This window comes from Dromiciops gliroides, chromosome 2 (genome assembly GCF_019393635.1).
Source record: "Dromiciops gliroides isolate mDroGli1 chromosome 2, mDroGli1.pri, whole genome shotgun sequence".
Taxonomy (NCBI): domain Eukaryota; kingdom Metazoa; phylum Chordata; class Mammalia; order Microbiotheria; family Microbiotheriidae; genus Dromiciops; species Dromiciops gliroides.
The window spans coordinates 535387374-535403905 of NC_057862.1; the positions used below are offsets into that span (position 1 = coordinate 535387374).

Below are 16532 nucleotides of genomic sequence, written 5' to 3' on the forward strand. Positions count from 1 at the left end.
TATGCTTTTCCCTCCTCCCTCCCAGAGAGCCATCCCCTATAAGGATTTTTTTTTTAAGAAAAAAGAGGAAGGGGAAGTGGGAGAAATCAACAAAACCAACCAATGCATGAAAAAGAAAATTTGACAACATATGCAGTGTTCCATGCTGATGGATCGCCCTCCCCTTCCCCATCTCTGCAAAGGAGTTCCAGGGGAGGTGTCCTCTCATGCCCTTTCTTTAGGCCCAGGCTTATTCTTTGTAATTTTGTAAATCTTTTTTAATGATTTTGTGATGGTCGATCTTTCCATTTACATCGTTCTAATTGTATATATTATTTTCTTGGCTCTATTTACTTTACTCTGCCTCAATGTAAATCTTTCCATAGTTCTCTGTAGTAATAATAATTTTAGCTAACATTTTTATTGCCTTCACTGTATGCTAGGTGTTTTATGATTATTATTTCATTTTATCTTTAGAACAATTCTGGGAGATAGGTGCTATATTATGCACATTTTACACGAGAAAAGTGAGGTGGATAGAGTTTAAGTGACTTTCCCAAGGTCACACTGCTATAAGTACCAAGGGCCACATTTGAACTCAGGTCTTCCTGACTCCAAGACTGGTACTCTATCCACTGTGCTACCAGCAAACTAGCTTCTCTATAGTCATTATATTCATGCTACTACTCTTATTAGTAGTATTAATACTAATATGTTGGAGAACATTGTTCTTAAACAAGGAAGGGATCGACTAATGGGTGCTCTGGGACACCACACCAGTGTCTTCTAAGCCTTCTGAAGACAGGTTTTCCGGAGTTTGGCAGCTGTGAAGTAAGGGGGACAGACATCAAAGTATACACTGTATTCAACTCTAGAATTAGTCCAGAAAATATTGACATGCCCTTCCTCTAAGTCAGATAGGGCATGTGGGAGGAACAGAAACAAAGGAGACCATAGAATGCACAGGCTTGTTAACATCATGATGAATAACAAGTGTGGATTTTAAAGTGGGCAGCACAAGTATAGGACCCATGGGGTTCACCATCGTTGTAGATTCAGAGCTGGAAGAAGACCTTAGAGGTCATCTCCAGCCCTGCTCATTTTACAGGCCAGGAAACCAAGTCCCAGAGAGGTAGGTGATCTTGTGGCAGAGAAAGGACTAGAGTCAAGGCCATTTGACTACACAACTTCACTCAGATGTTTTCTTCAGGACACATGCATTTTGATGCTTCCTGTAATTAATTCCAAGGTGGTACCTTAAAGTAGGCCTCCCTAAACCCTTTCGACTCTAGACCCCTTTCCCCTGGAGAAATTTTTACATGACCCTAGATATGTAGGTATATAAAGTAGGTAAGCATAACCTTTTACTGTTGCCAAATTTTTCTTGACCCCCACATTCAGTTATATGACCCTGGAGACCCATAATTGAAGATGCTTTGCCCTAAGGAGCACTGTCTTTTCTCCAGTAAACCTAGATAAGTACTCTGTACTAAAAACAATAACACTGAAATTGATCCTCCAGCCTTCATCATAATCAAAGCTTAAGATTACTGAAGACCTCTTACCCAAAACAGGAAAGAATGCCAGGACCTAGAGTCAGGAAGACCTGAGTTCAAATGTGGCTTCAGATACCTCCTAGCTGTATGACCCTAGGAAAGTCACTCTCCCCTGTTTGCCTCAGTTTCCTCATCCATAAAATGAGCTGGAGAAGGAAATGGCAAACCACTCCAATATCTTTGCCAAGAAAATCCCAAATGGACTCAAAGAGTCAGTCACGACTAAAATGATTGAACAACAACTTAGCTAATTGAAAATGAAGAACTTAGGTAAGGTTTTTAATTTGGAGACACAGCTTCCAAAACATAACCCGAATGTAATAAGACGACTTATTGCTGAAACTGAACTATTTTCCTGCTAGAGAATCATTAGGTCCGTTGGTGGTTGCTATCTTTGTAACATGCCTATGTTGGCTTCCAGACCCTGGACTGGACCTGGTTACATTCTGAGGATGGAGAACAGAATGGCGTGGAGCAGACACAGATCTGAACCTTTAGGGCTGCTGTGATGCTGCTGAGGGAGGCATCTCAGGGGGCTTTTCTGACACCCCCCCCCCCGTGTAATGATGACCTCCTGAGCCAAGAGTGTTGTCTGGATGGGGAGCTCACTCCCTCCTGCAATGGTGACACAGTTTAAACTGAAGTTGTGGGCCCCAGTGGTCACACTTTGAACTGGGCAGGAGAGCTGAAAGATCCTCATGAAGGAGGTGAACCTTCCCTGATGCCAGGCTACGGATTTTCCAGCACATAGGGCCACAACGGATCCTGTCTGTGCCCTAAGAAAGCGCTCCCCAGCATGAGTGCCTCTACAGACCACCCAGGATAGGCTTGGCTGCCTTCGGAGTTAGTGCAGCCTTTCTGGACATCCTATATGAGCGTTAATCTTTTCTTGACATCTTGGAGATTGTCTGCCCTAGCCCTACCTGTTACACACACACACACACACACACACACACACACACACACACACGTCCAGGGATATGCCGGAGCCAGCTCTAACTAGCTTGTGAGAAATTGTTATATTTTCTTTCTTTTCTTTTTTTTTCTTTTTTTCTTTTTTTTTTAGTGAGGCAAGTGGGGTTAAGTGACTTGGCCAGGGTCACACAGCTAGTAAGTGTTAAGTGTCTGAGGCCAGATTTGAACTCAGGTATTCCTGACTCCAGGGCCGGTGCTTTATCCACTGCGCCACCTAGCTGCCCCGAAATTGTTATATTTTCAATGTGAGCATTTATGCCTCAGAGTTGGGCATTGGCTCCAATCAGGGCTTGATTATGGTTTTGTTGATTGTCTAAACTTAAGGAAGTGTTAATAATGCAGATTAAATTTTAAAACATAACTGTATACTCCCAGCATCCACCCCCTGCCCTGTAGTTAAACATTTACCAGCACACCCCTGAGTTGAGTCGCCTTTCCACCTATTCTCCAGTCTAAAAGCTAAGTCCTTGATCTGGACTCACAGATCTTTGTACTTTTGAAAAAAATCTTCTCCTTCATTTCCTCATTCTCTCCCTCTGAGCTGCTGGTATTAACTTACACCTGACCATCACCTGCCCATTCTTGACAAAACCCTCATGCCTTAATCATACCAGAGAGAGGCTCTTATCAACTTTACAGCTTAGCCTCAAATTTACCAGATCTGGAAACTTAGGAGTAGCCACTGTTGGAAATTGTTTTGCCTGGGCGCCAGTGCTATGGAAACTGAAGGAAGCAGACATAGAACTAGGGTGGGACAGTCAGGACTTCCACCAGGACACTGAATTTAGAGAGCTTACAGCACTTGCATTCATTATTATAAAAACAGCAGAGCTAAGCAACCTCATTGGCAGGAATAATTAGTTCAAATGAAAACCTACCAGTCGGTGGGTTGGTGTGAGCTGTCTTCCCCCTCCCCCATCCCCACTCTCACCCCCACCCCATTGCCCCAGTGCAAAATATAAAGCCATTAGTTCTAGTTCTGGAAAAGAGTAAAAGTGGCATAAGGCTTGCTAGGCCACCGGCCTACTCGATTCACCTTTTGTGTATTGAATGTGTGTTTGTTTAAAGTGTGACTGTCTGCCTTAATATCTTTCACCTAATCTGGAAATGTGATTAAACTGATTGATTTTCTTTTTTTAATCTGTATTTCATTTGTCATTCAAGTGAATCCTTGAAGTTGCACATTCTATTTTCACAGTTATTACAAAGTTAAGATCTCTAGATTTAGCAAGGTTCCTTATGTAAAGTAATGTAAAAATTAACTGCGTCCTTCATTCCTTTATCCAGGACCACTGCTGGCTCCTTAAGCGTTCTTGTTTTCTATAGAATGATCTGAAATGAATTATATTGGCTTCAGGACCAAATCCATATATTTCCAAGAGTTCCTCCTCCTCTTCCTCCTCTTCCTCTCCATTAATAAGGATTTACTGTTGGTGTTACTGTGTGCCAGGCACTGAGCTAAAAACATGGGGTGCTATGGAGGAGGCAAAAAGCTGTAAGGCCCAGTCCCCAACTTCTTGGAATGTATCATCTAGCTGGGAGAATTACACGTACACACAATAAAAAATAACAATGATCTAAATTTCAAAGAAGTGGTAGTCGATATAGGAGCCCCTGCTAGCTGTGGATATCAGCAAAGGCTTCATGAAGTAGGTGGTTCAGGAGTTGGTCCTTGAAAGATAGGCTAGCAGCACTGACCCTGGATTCAGGAGGACCTGAGTTCAAATGCGGCCTCAGACACTTGACACTTACTAGCTGTGGGATCCTGGGCAAGTCGCTTAACCCTCGTTGCCCTGCAAAAAAAGAAAAAGAAAGATGGGCTGGCTCAGCAGGGCTGAACACTATATGCACAAAGATAGAGCAAAGGTCTGAAGTCAGGAAGTCCTGAGTTCAAAGCTGATCTTACTTGCTAGCTGTGTAACGCCGGGCAAGTCACTTAACCCTATTTGCCTCAGTTTCCTCATCTATAAAATGAGCTGGAGAAGGAAATGACAAACCATGCCAGTATCTTTGCCAAGAAAACCCAAAATGGGGTCAGAAAGAGTCAGACACAACTGAAAACAACTGAACAACAGTAATTGAAGAGCAAGTAGACTGGCTTTACTGGAGCTGGAAAGGTGGGTTGGGGCCGTCCTATATATAGCTTTGAATGCCAGGACGAGTCTGGATTTGATTCTGTAAGCAATGCTATGGAATTAAAAATTTTCAGAGGGGAGTGACCCAAAGAAAGTGCTGTTTCAGGAAGATAATTGTTATGTGTAGGATGGGAAAGCCTAGTTAAGAGGTTATTACAATAATCCAAGTATGAGTTAATAAAGGACTGGTTTAGGGTGTGGTTAGTGGGAAATGGATGATGCAAGAGACATGAGAATCTGAATAATAAAATTTAATGGATAATCAATAAGAATGGAAGTAATCCATTCCAGGGCAGCTGGGTGGTGCAGTAGATAAAGCACAGGCCCTAGATTCAGGAAGACCTGAGTTCAAATTCGACCTCAGACACTTGACACTTTACTAGCTGTGTGACCCTGGGCAAGTCACTTAAACCCTCATTGCCTCGACAAAAAAAAGGACGTAATCCATACTTTTTGTTTTGGTGAAACCAAGTTAAGGACAATCCCAATTTGTTTCTTCCTTGTATATATCCACACCCTTTTTGCCTGAAAGTTTTCTACTTTTCAAAATGCGTGTCTGAGGCTGTCTACTCAAAGTCATCCCATTAGAAGGAAGGAATAGGGTGAGCTCATCACCACACTCAGGCCTTTTCCCCTTCACCATTGGCAAAGTTCCCAATTTCTTCTTAATGGGAACCCCATTATGCAATCCATCTTGGTTTTCATCAGGAGGTAAGTTCATAAAGGATAAGGATTGTGTTTCACTGCATTATGGGGAAGAAGGGGAGAGCTGATTCAGAGATGTTCTGTTAGCTGGGTAACCGTGAACTCAATTCGACCTTGAGACTGCTGAGCAACCTCTCCATGACCTTCCCTTCCCTCCCCTCTTGGGCCAGAGTGTAGCAAAAGATAAAGTATGCTTGACATCGAGCCTCTCACTCAGATGGGCTCTTGTGTCTCATTCTCATGCAGCCCATGAGCTAGTCTGCCCTGGACTCTCCACCACGCACAATTCTCAGAATTCCTTGTCCTTGTCCCACCCTCCTTCCTACCCCACTCCTGTGCAGAGAGGTTCAGGCCCCCACCAGTGTGTGCCATTCCTGGTTAATTTAGGTCAACTTAATATTCATTTACTTTACAATGCTACTGTTACTGCCTTTTGGAAAGGTTTGGAATAAGTCAAGAGGCCTCTCATTCTTTCAAGCCTCCTTCTCTGTAAAGGAAGGCTAAATAACATTTTCACAGCTTGCATTACAGGGCTCTCTTCATCATGAAGAGAGAGCTATACAAATGTGAGTTAGAATTATTTCCAGCTTGGTAGGCCAGGTGAAAGTTGTCACTTGTCTGACACCGCCTTCAAGAACTGAGGCTCAATGATGGGGAAGAAGGAGGTTACAAGAAGTGAAACATATCAGGAAAGTGACTATGGTATGGAAACAAAAGGCATCCATAAAACTTTTTTAAAACCCCAAGTGTCAAAAAAATTAAAAAACAAAACAAAACCAAACCCAAGTGTTACCTCCAAGCCATGAACTGAAGTAAGCTTTTGGTGGAAAATGGTCAATCAGTACCCCAGAGAAGACAGCCAAAAAAACTTTTTTTAAATAGCATAGCTTATGTAATTTTATTCTGGCTCACTGGTTTAGACATTTTAGAGGACTTTTTTCACCCTTTGTTTTTTTAATTTAAGCAAAGAGAATTTTTAAAAAATATTTATTTGAGGCCTAACAAGAGTCCTGTGATCAAGGTACCAATATTCCCATCTTACTGAGGAGGAAACTGAGACCTAGGCATTCAGGGTCACAGATATAATCATGAGTGTCAGAGGTAGGATTTGAACCCAGGCTCTCTAGTCCACTGTGCCAAATCAAGTCCCTGATAAATTAGGAAACACATATTTAATAAAAATGACCTGTTACGGAGCATAGGTTTGTTTCTTTCCCCCCCCGCCCCCCGCCCCAAGTATTTGTTAAAGGAGAGGTGGCCATTCTCTGAGAGAGTAGTACTGGTATGTTACACAAATAAAGAGAGCCACCAGAAACAGACAGGACATCAGATATGCTGGCAAATCATGCCCTACCCAATTTAATGGGCATCACTGGCAGCCTTTTTGCTGTCCTTTTAGGATTTCCTATGTTAATGATGATGTTTTGCAAACGCTCATTTGTCATGGACCTGATTGTCATGAAGAAGTAAAAAGGAGTGTCAAAGTTGAATTCAGGAAGACCTGGGCCTCTGACAATACTTACTATGTGCCCCTTGTCCCCCACCTCATCCCTCCCTGCTAACAAACAACCTCTCAACCTCCATTTCCTTATCTATAACATGGGGAAAATAGTATGTACCTCATAGAATTGTGGTATGGTTAGAATGAGATAATATACATAAAATGCTTTGTAAACTTTAAAGCCATGCCTAATTGTCAGCTACTACTACTACTACTATTATTATTATTATTATTGTTATTATTATTATTATTGAAGGGCCAGAAAAACTTAACACTGAAAGAAACTGCATTTGACTAGGTGACACAGTGAATAGAGTTCAGGCTGTGCGATCCTGGGCAAGTCACTTCCCTTCTGTTTGCCTCAGTTTCCTCAGCTATAAAATGGTTAGCATAGTGCCTGGCACATAGTAGGCACTATGTTGTTGTTCAGTTGTGTCTGACTCTTCATAACCCCATTTGGGGTTTTCTTGGCAAAGATGCTGCAGTATTTTGCCATTTCCTTCTCCAGCTCATTTTACAGATAAGAAAACCAAGGCAAACAGGGTTAAGTGACATGCTCAGGGTCACACAGCAAATAAGACTAGATTTGAATCCATATCTTCCTGACTCCAAGCCCAGCACTCTCTCCACTGTGCCATCTGGGTGCCTTGGCTACCTAGCTGCCCTATTAGGCACTTAAGAAATGTTTAGTCCCTTACTTCCTCAGGTGTATATATTGTGGGAAGTGGGGAGAAGGGGGAGTAAGTGAACAAAGTAAAAAAGAAAAGTTCTAGTAAGAAGGGGCTAGGGAAGAAACCTATTTGGGAAATGAAGGGAGAGAATCTGCTAAAAAAAAAAAGCACAGTTGGGCTGCATGAGGCTCAGGGGTCTACACGTTATATGAGGACTCAAGGGTCCCCAAGATCCTTCTTCCAACTCTCCCATCCTATAAACCCATGAGCTATGTGACAGGGTGATAACATCCAATTCAACAATAACAACAAACCCCAGGAACAATCATTAAGCAGAAACAGTCCATGCCCTCAATGAGCACTTTATATTATGTTATATTATAGCTATTTGACAACAGCAGAATGAATGAGGAAGTCAGGAAGACCTGGGTTCAAATCCTGCCTTTGATGAATACTAGCTATAGGGCCCTGAGCAAGTAACTGAACCTCTCTGGGATTCCATTCCTCATTAGGGAAATGCCAGGTTTGAACCAGGTGAACTCTAAAGTGCATTGCTGCTCTGAATCCTACTTCCTATTATACATCTGTGATTCTGCTTTGGAGTTCCTCAGCTTTGGGAATTCCTGGTGCAGTGGCTCTTCCATCAATCAGATGTGTGTGCCTGAAGTGATTTAATATGCCTGGGGCAGCTAGGTGCAGGGGAGAGAGTCAGGATAGACCTGAGTTCAAAACATGCCTCAGACACTGACTAGCCTTTCTCTGTTTCTGTTGCTCCCATCTATAAAATGGGGATAATAATGTTGTTCTGTCATTTTTCAGTCATGTCCGACTCTTCGTGACTCCATCTAGGGTTTTCTTGGCAAAGATCCTGGAGTGGTTTGCCATTTCCTTCTTCAGCTCATTTTACAGATGTGGAAATTGAGGCAAACAGGGGTAAATGACTTGCCCAGGTCACACAGCTCATGTCTGAGGCCAGATTTGAACTCAGGAAGATAAATCTTCCTGATTCCAAGCCCAGCGCTCTATCCACTGTACCACCTAGCAGCCCTAGGGGGATAATAATAGCACCTACTTAACAGGGTTGTTAGAAGGATCAGATGAGAACATATATACAGTGCTTTGCAAATCTTAAAGCACTATATAAATGTTAGCTATTATTATTATTAGGGGCAGGCAGCTAGAGGTAGAATTTATAGCCAAATCGTCCCAACTCCCAGCTTAAGATTTGAACCACCTGTGAAAAATAATTAATATCCAGTATCTTGGGGAACCCAGTGTTTTCCCCTTCTTTTCTAATCCTTTCTCCTCCACCCCACCCCATCCCCCAACCCACTCCAAAGGTAAGTTCTCCTAGAAAGTAAGATTCATCTGGGTCAAATCCAAGCAAAGCTTACAAAGAAGTCTTGGGCAGAGACAGATTCTTCTGTCTAGGTTTTTTTTAAAGGGGGCAGCTAGGTGGTGCAGTGAATAAAGCACCAGCACTGGATTCAGGAGGACCTGAGTTCAAATCCAACCTCAGACACTTGACATACTTACTAGCTGTGTGACCTTGGGCAAATCACTTAACCCTCATTGCCCTGCAGAAAGAAAGAAAGAAAGAAAGAAAGAAAGAAAGAAAGAAAGAAAGAAAGAAAGAAAGAAAGAAAGAAAGAAAGAAAGAAAGAAAGAAAGAAAGAAAGAAAGGAAGGAAGAAAGGCTAAAAAGGCCTTTACTGATGAGATTTGGGCTATATAACCACACCTGGGTGGAAACTATTTTGCTCTGATCAGCTTGGTGGGGGTCTGACATTCTTTCTCTGATGCCGTGCTTACCAGGATTTGAATCATATATCTCAGACTTCGTTTTAATATAATACACCTCCAAATCATGTCAACCAATTAGATTTGATTGCTATGTGATGGATCTCCTACAGTTAGAAGGGTATATAAACTGTGACCCCACCACCATTAGGGGTCTTTGGTCTGAGAGACATGGTCAACAGACCGTCCTTTTATTAATAATCTGCCAGCCTGTTAGTAAAATGATTACATTAACCAGAAACTATCTCTCTCTCTCTCTCTCTCTCTCTCTCTCTCTCTCTCTCTCTCTCTCTTTTTTTTGGTGAGGCAATTGGGGTTAAGTGACTTGCCTGGGGTCACACAGTCAGGTCCTCCAGACTGCAGGGCCAGTGCTCTATCCACTGAGCCACCTAGCTGCCCCAATCTCTCATATTTTTAATCGTCACACCACCCCTCATTGTTCAGGACACATTTCAATAATAATATAAAGCAGAACATGATTAAGTTCCAAAATGAGTGAGACAAATGACTGTGCCTTAAGAATTTCTGGTTAATGTATCAGATTGCTTGCCATCTTGGGGAAGGGAGAGGGAAGGGAGGGAGGGAGAAAAAGTTGAAACTCAAAATCTTATAAAAACAAATATTGAAAACGATCTTTACATGTAACTAGAAAAAAATACTGTTAAAATTGGGGGTGGGGCAGCCAGTGGATAAAGCACCAGCTCTGGAGTCAGGAGGACCTGAGTTCAAATCTGACCTCAGACACTTGACACTTACCAGCTGTGTGACCCTGGGCAAGTCACTTAAACCTCATTGCCCTGAAAAAAAAATTGGGGGAAAAAAGAATTTCAGGTTAATGGAATATCATAGGAGAGAGAAGACCCCTAAACTAAGGTAGAATTTGGGTTGGACCTTAAAGGATTAGAAGGATTTAGGGAAGTGTAGGAGGGGAAAGTCATTCCAAGGGAGCTGGAACAAGAGAAGGATGTATTTGACCTAACAACATTAGAGAAGAGAGTAGAAATTTTTTTTTGTAATTTATAAATTCTATTCCCAAAGTCCAATCCTTCCTGGCCAAACAATTTTCTGAAATATTCAGCCTCTCCCAAATAGGATAAAAACAAGAAGACATCCTTTGTTACACTACATGAACATGGCTTGGGAAAAAAAAAACCAAACCACTGACAAAAAGACAGGAGGATAATATTTTAAAATGTACAAATAAGACAGAGTCCTTCCTCTAATGGAATTTAAATACAATTCCACAGGTACTTGTTGAATTCAATTCAATTAAGGACCTCGTAGTGTTAGGTCTTATACTAAAGGGTTACAAATAAAAGTTGTTCAGTTGCGTCCGACTCTTTCTGACTCCTTTCGGGGTTTGCCATTTCCTTCTCCAGGTCATCTTACAGATGAGGAAACTGAGGCAAGCTGAGTTAAGTGACAGCTAGCAAGTGTCTGAGGCCAGATTTGAACTCACAAATAATGAGGCTTTTGCAATCACTTTGCTCTTCCCTGTGGGGAGTGCTCTTCTCTATGCCCTCCTCCCTTTCTCTTGCTATTATAAAAATGTAAATTTCTGCAAAGACTGGGAACCCATTGGGTTCTACATGCACGCTCATTTCTCTTGTAATAAACCTGGTTTTCATGTAAGCCTTGTGCCGATGCAATTGCCTGTTGACAGTGGGTGTTAGTGGCAACCTTTAATAGGGTGGTGGTTGTGGGAAGTTGGGGCAGGGTGTGTATGGAAAGGGAAAAGATGCTTGTGAAAATGAGCCAGCTGCACAAAGCTGTCGTCCCACCTCCCTGGGAGTCTGAAGGTGGCATATCTCTTGAACGTGGGAGTTCTGAACTTTGGTGGGTTATGCAGAGAGGATGTCTGCACTGTGGTGAACCCCAAGAGCTTGGGGGGTTGGCTCCTGTGCCATGTCAAGCAGTAGTGGGATCAAGCCCAGGTGTAGCCAGTCCACTTGCAGCCTGGGCAAGAAGGGTAGACCCAGTCTTTTTTTTTTTAGGTGTTTGTACACAGAGACAGCAATATTGTTTGATGAAGAACTGTGAATGACTTGACTATTCACAACAATACAACGATCCGAGACAATCCCAAAGGACTATTGATGAAACAGACTGAAGCATGCTGTTTTTCACTTTCTTTTTTTCTTTTAATCAAGTTTCCTTGTACAAAAATGACAAATATGGTAATGTTTTACATAATCATACACGTATAACCTAGATCTGATTGTTCACTGCCTCAGGGAGGGGGGAGAGGAGGGAGGGAAAGAAGGATAAAATTGGAACCCAAAACTATAAATAAAAATGTTAATTATTTTTAAAAGTGTTATAGATGTAGAATTGATAGGACTTGGTAAACTGACTGGACATGAAAGATTAGTGTCAGGGAATAAAATGTTTCAAATACAGGAATCTAGATGAACATTGATGGCACTGAAAAGTCAGAAGAATTTTGGGAAAAGACAATAAACTTGGTTTAGAGAATGTTGAATTTGAAGTATTCAAGAGACATTCCTGGATGGATGGCCTCCAGGCAACTGGCAGAGTGGTTCCAAATTTAGGAGAGGACAGAAAGATTTTGAAGTTATTTGTATAGAGGTAAGTGTAGAAAGAAACAATGCATGATATTTACATTTAAGGATGGTAATAGGAAGAACTGGCCAAAGAAGCAGAGGAGTGACAGGTAAAGAAGTAGGAGAAAAAGCAAGATAACAAGGCATCTCTAAGACCTATACAGCAGAGCCTTAAGACTTGGGCATAGGTGCAAGCGTATACCCTGGGAAAACCAGAGGAATAGGGCCCTCAAACCACTGTCTAATGCATGTCCCACTAATGATTCAAGTAATTAAGATAAATTCCTAGAAGCTGGAGGGTGAATTAATTAGTTAATATACTGACTCACAGATGGATATTATTAACAGTCACTCCATCTAATAGCTTCCTGTTTTAAACTAATTATCCTTGTTAACTCGGTGCTAAAGTCAATTGTTTCTAGGCTGTTGAAAGAAGTTAAATTTTTACACCTTCTACATTTCCAGGCTCTGGGGGAAAGCCCCAAAAGCTTCCACCTTAGTCGTGGCATGGCCTGAAATATCAAATGAAGTGAATTTCAGTCTTTAATTATGACTGAGATTTTTCAGTGGCCACAATGATCAACTTCTTCCTCTTCATACCTGTTTCTGAGATTATTATGAAAAGGTACAAACACAGTTCGACTGTGAGGTCCTTTTACTTTGAATAGTTATTATCGACAATCACCAGAAATGGGAAGAATTTGTGATATTATAAAATCATCATAGAGGATTTTGGAAGACCACTTCCCTGGAGACATCTGAGGATTCTTGTTGTTCAGTCGTTCTCAGTTGTGTATGACTCTTCATGACTCCATTTGGGGTTTTCTTGGCAATGATGCCAAAGTGGTTGCCATTTCCTTTTCCAACTCATTTTACAGATGAGGAAACTGAGGCTAAAATGACTTGTCCAGAGTCTCACAGCTAGTGTCTGAGGCCAAATTTGAACTCAGGAAGATGTCTTCCTGACTCTAGGCCCAGCACTCTACCCATATAATATTTTATCAAATAATTAACAATAATACAGAGAGCTTCACACACTTTACTTCAACAAGACTATGAAGTAGGTGCTACAGTGGTTGCTATCCTCCTTTTACAAATGAAGACATTAAGGCTTGGAGAGTTTCCATAACTTGTTCAGGGTCAGGTTCTGAACACAGAAGTGGATGCTCCAGATAATCCTCATTGGAAATATACAACTTTTCACAGTCTTAAATTGTGTCTGTCATCTCAGCTTTGTGAATAAGTGGGAAATAATGATGATTATGATAATAATTTGTGCTCTGACCCTGGGACTCATTTTTTTTGGGGGGGGGGCAGAGCAATGAGGGTTAAGTGACTTGCCCAGGTCACACAGCTGGTAAGTGTCAAGTGTCTGAGGTCGGATTTGAACTCAGGTCCTCCTGAATCCAGGGCTGGTGCTCTATCCACTGCGCCACCTAGCTACCACGGAACTTATCTTTTCATACCAGTATTCTTCCATTTGCTGGCTATGAATACGCAATAACAGGATATCAGAAGAAGAACCAGAATTGCAGGTAACCTAAAAGGCCATCAATGAAGAGGTTGCAGCATATTGCCAATAAAGAAGTGTGTGTGTGTGTGTGTGTGTGTGTAAGAAATGACGGAAAACCTCTCATCTGGGAAATGGATGATTAGAACAGGAGGTGGGTGAGTCATGTTGTGAGGCCAATTGGTCCATATTACAGGAACTGGGGGAGGGAGAACAATGAAGCTGGAAAGATAAGTCATGCCCATAATTCATACTAGCCGGATGACCATAGACAGGATGTCATTTGTCTCTGCTGAACCTAAGTTTTCTCATCTGTAAAATGGAGATAATAATAAAAAGCACCTGCTTCACAGAATTGTAAGGATCAGGTAAGTTCCCAGATTCAGTCACTTTACTAGCTGTGTGACCCCAGATAAGTCACTTAATCTCTGTCTGCCTCCGTTTTCTTATCTCTAAAATGGGGATAATTAATAGTACCTACCTCCCAGGGTTGTTATGAGGAACAAATGTGATAATATTTGCAAAGTGATTAGCATACCATGAATCCCCATGTAAATGCCATTATGATGTATGGAAAGGGCTTTGCAAATCTTAAAGGATTATACTTTATTTTATTTTAGAGGTAGCACAGTGGAAAGAACTCTGGGCCTGGAGTTAGGAAGATCCGAGATCAAATCTAGCCTCAGACACTAATTGTGTGATCCTAGGCAAGTCACTTACTCTGTTTGCTTCAGTTTCCTCAACTGTAAAATGGGGATGTTAATATCACCTACTTCTAAGGGTTATTGTGAGGATTGAATGAGATAGCTATAGAAAGCACTTAGCACAGCACCTGACCCACTGTGGCAGCTAAATAAATGCTTATTACCCCTCCTATAGAAATGTGAGCTCTTACCATTGATCACTGGGTTTAAAGCTTGAATGGACCCTAGAGATCATCTCCCCTAATTTCCATTCTACAAATGAGGAAACTGAGGCCCAGAAAAGTTTCATGATTTGCCCAAGGTCATCCAGCTAGTATATAAAAGAACTGGAATTGGAATCTAGGTCCTGCAATTCTTAAATCCTGAGATTTTTCCACTACACCATGGAAGAACTTCAACTTCTAAGATCATAGAATTAGAGCTAAGGGAAGCATGAGGAGAATTCATGACTTGCCCGGGGTCACACTATCTGAGGTAGGATTCACACTCAAGTTCACCAAACCTCCATTCACCACACCACCCATCTGCCTTTACCTTCCCTCCCATTAGAAGCCACTGCAACAACAAAACAAAACAAAACAAAACAAAAAGAGAAAACGCTTAATTTAAGGCAAGAGACTTGAAGAAAGAATGGGTCAGAGTGTGGGCAGCACTGATCCTCAGGAAATGTTAAAAGACCTGAAGAAAGGCCTTCAAGGGTTAGGTAGATTCTCTAGACACAGGTGAAGGCCAGGAAGGAATGTGCAAAGTCAAGAATAGAATAGTTTAAATAACCCAGGGAGGAATTTGGGGAAGTAAGCAGAAGATAAGGAATTAGATAAAAGTTTTGTGCTTTGCAAAAGTCAAATCTCTGTTTTAGTATATTGTTTTATTTTGCTTTTCCCTTAGTTACCTAGTGAAACTATTTTTGAAAAACCCAACCTTTCTATCTCTTGAATTTAGAAGAGTAGGCCACATGCAACTGTGGAAAACTAGGGGATCTTGTTCTAGTGTTTGCCTAGTCTGGTGATATTCTTTTTTTGGGGGGGGTGCAATGAGGGTTAAGTGACTTGCCCAGGGTCACACAGCTAGTAAGTGTCAAGTGTCTGAGGCTGGATTTGAACTCAGGTCTTCCTGAATCCAGGGCCAGTGCTTTAAAGTCTGGTGATATTCTGATAAATGTTTAACATCCAACTTTGGGGGGGGAGGGAAAGTGGGGCATGGAAGTACCCCAAAACACTTTTAAATTTAATCTGAATTAACATTTTCTCTATCACTTTCTTAAGTCTAGACAAGCAACAAATAAATCAAGCCCTTATTTGTAACACTTGGGGATTTCCAAGGTGTAAATGGTCACATTGAAAATTTAACAATTGGCTCTTTCCAGATGACTTAGACCATTCTCCAACCTGAGTGTGTGTATGAGAGAACTTTGTGCATAATGCAAAATGGCTAGAATAGACTGCTGGGGAAAGTTAGACAAAAATGGCTTCCTCCTTCCACGACAGCTGGCTTCTTGTCCCTACCCAGTCCACCATATTTATTGACATCTGAAATCCAGTACCGGGAACCACAAATATATGGGAGCAACTGTTTTTTTATACAGTACATTCATCCTGGAATATAAAAGTAAAGAAGTTCTTACGCTAGCAGGAAATACATCAGAAAGCATACTGGTGAAGCTTTCTCCTTGCTACTTGCACCTTCCTCTGTGTGGTGATGATGAATTAGACTCTCCTGTTAAGAAAGGCAATAACACGGGGCAGCTATGTGGTGCAGTGGATAAAGCACCAGCCTTGGATTCAGGAGGACCTGAGTTCAAATCCAGCCTCAGACACTTGACACTTAACTAGCTGTGTGACCCTGCGCAAGTCACTTAACCCTCATTGCCCTGCAAAAAAACAAAAAACAACGAAATAAAGGCAATAACAATTGCCAGTGATGCTGTGCTTCCACCCATCCATAAATCTCTGATTGGAAAGGACAATAGAATAGGGCTTCTTAAACTATTTCCACTCACAACCCATTTTCACCCAAGAAATTTTTATGCAACTCTGTATACACAGGTATATAAAATAAGTGCATATAACCTTTTACTGTTGCCAAATTTTTCAAGACCCCGTATTCAGTTACACAACCACACAGTTTAAGCTAGTCAACAGAAGACTATTTAACAGATGCCTGGATTCCATGTTATCTTAGTACTTGAATAACTGTCCAGTGTCAGTAATTTCCAGTGGAATGTATTTGTGTGAAAAACACAAATTTAACATTTTTGTCATTCTATTTTGATTCATTTGGAAGCTCACTAAGCTCCCCAACCAACCACATTTCGGCCTGGAAGTTTTAGCAGTATTGAAATGTTACTGTGGCTTCAAAGAAGCTATTGATTCAGTAGTAGTGGGGTTTGACTGAGTTGATTTTAATATATATATATATTTAAATTTTAATTGT

The 16532-nt window shown here is 41.4% G+C and overlaps 1 protein-coding gene across 4 annotated transcripts in view; it reads left to right on the top strand.

The window, feature by feature from the left end:
- Positions 1-3650, top strand: part of IKBKB (inhibitor of nuclear factor kappa B kinase subunit beta) — an 83093-nt gene extending 79443 nt beyond the window's left edge. For all 4 annotated transcript variants that reach the window (XM_043988764.1, XM_043988763.1, XM_043988765.1 and 1 more), the window contains one exon: positions 1957-3650. In XM_043988764.1, the coding sequence (XP_043844699.1) occupies positions 1957-2025 (69 nt within the window). In that variant the 3' untranslated portion in view covers positions 2026-3650. The remainder of the gene's footprint in view (positions 1-1956) is intronic.
- The last annotated feature ends 12882 nt before the right edge of the window (positions 3651-16532 follow it).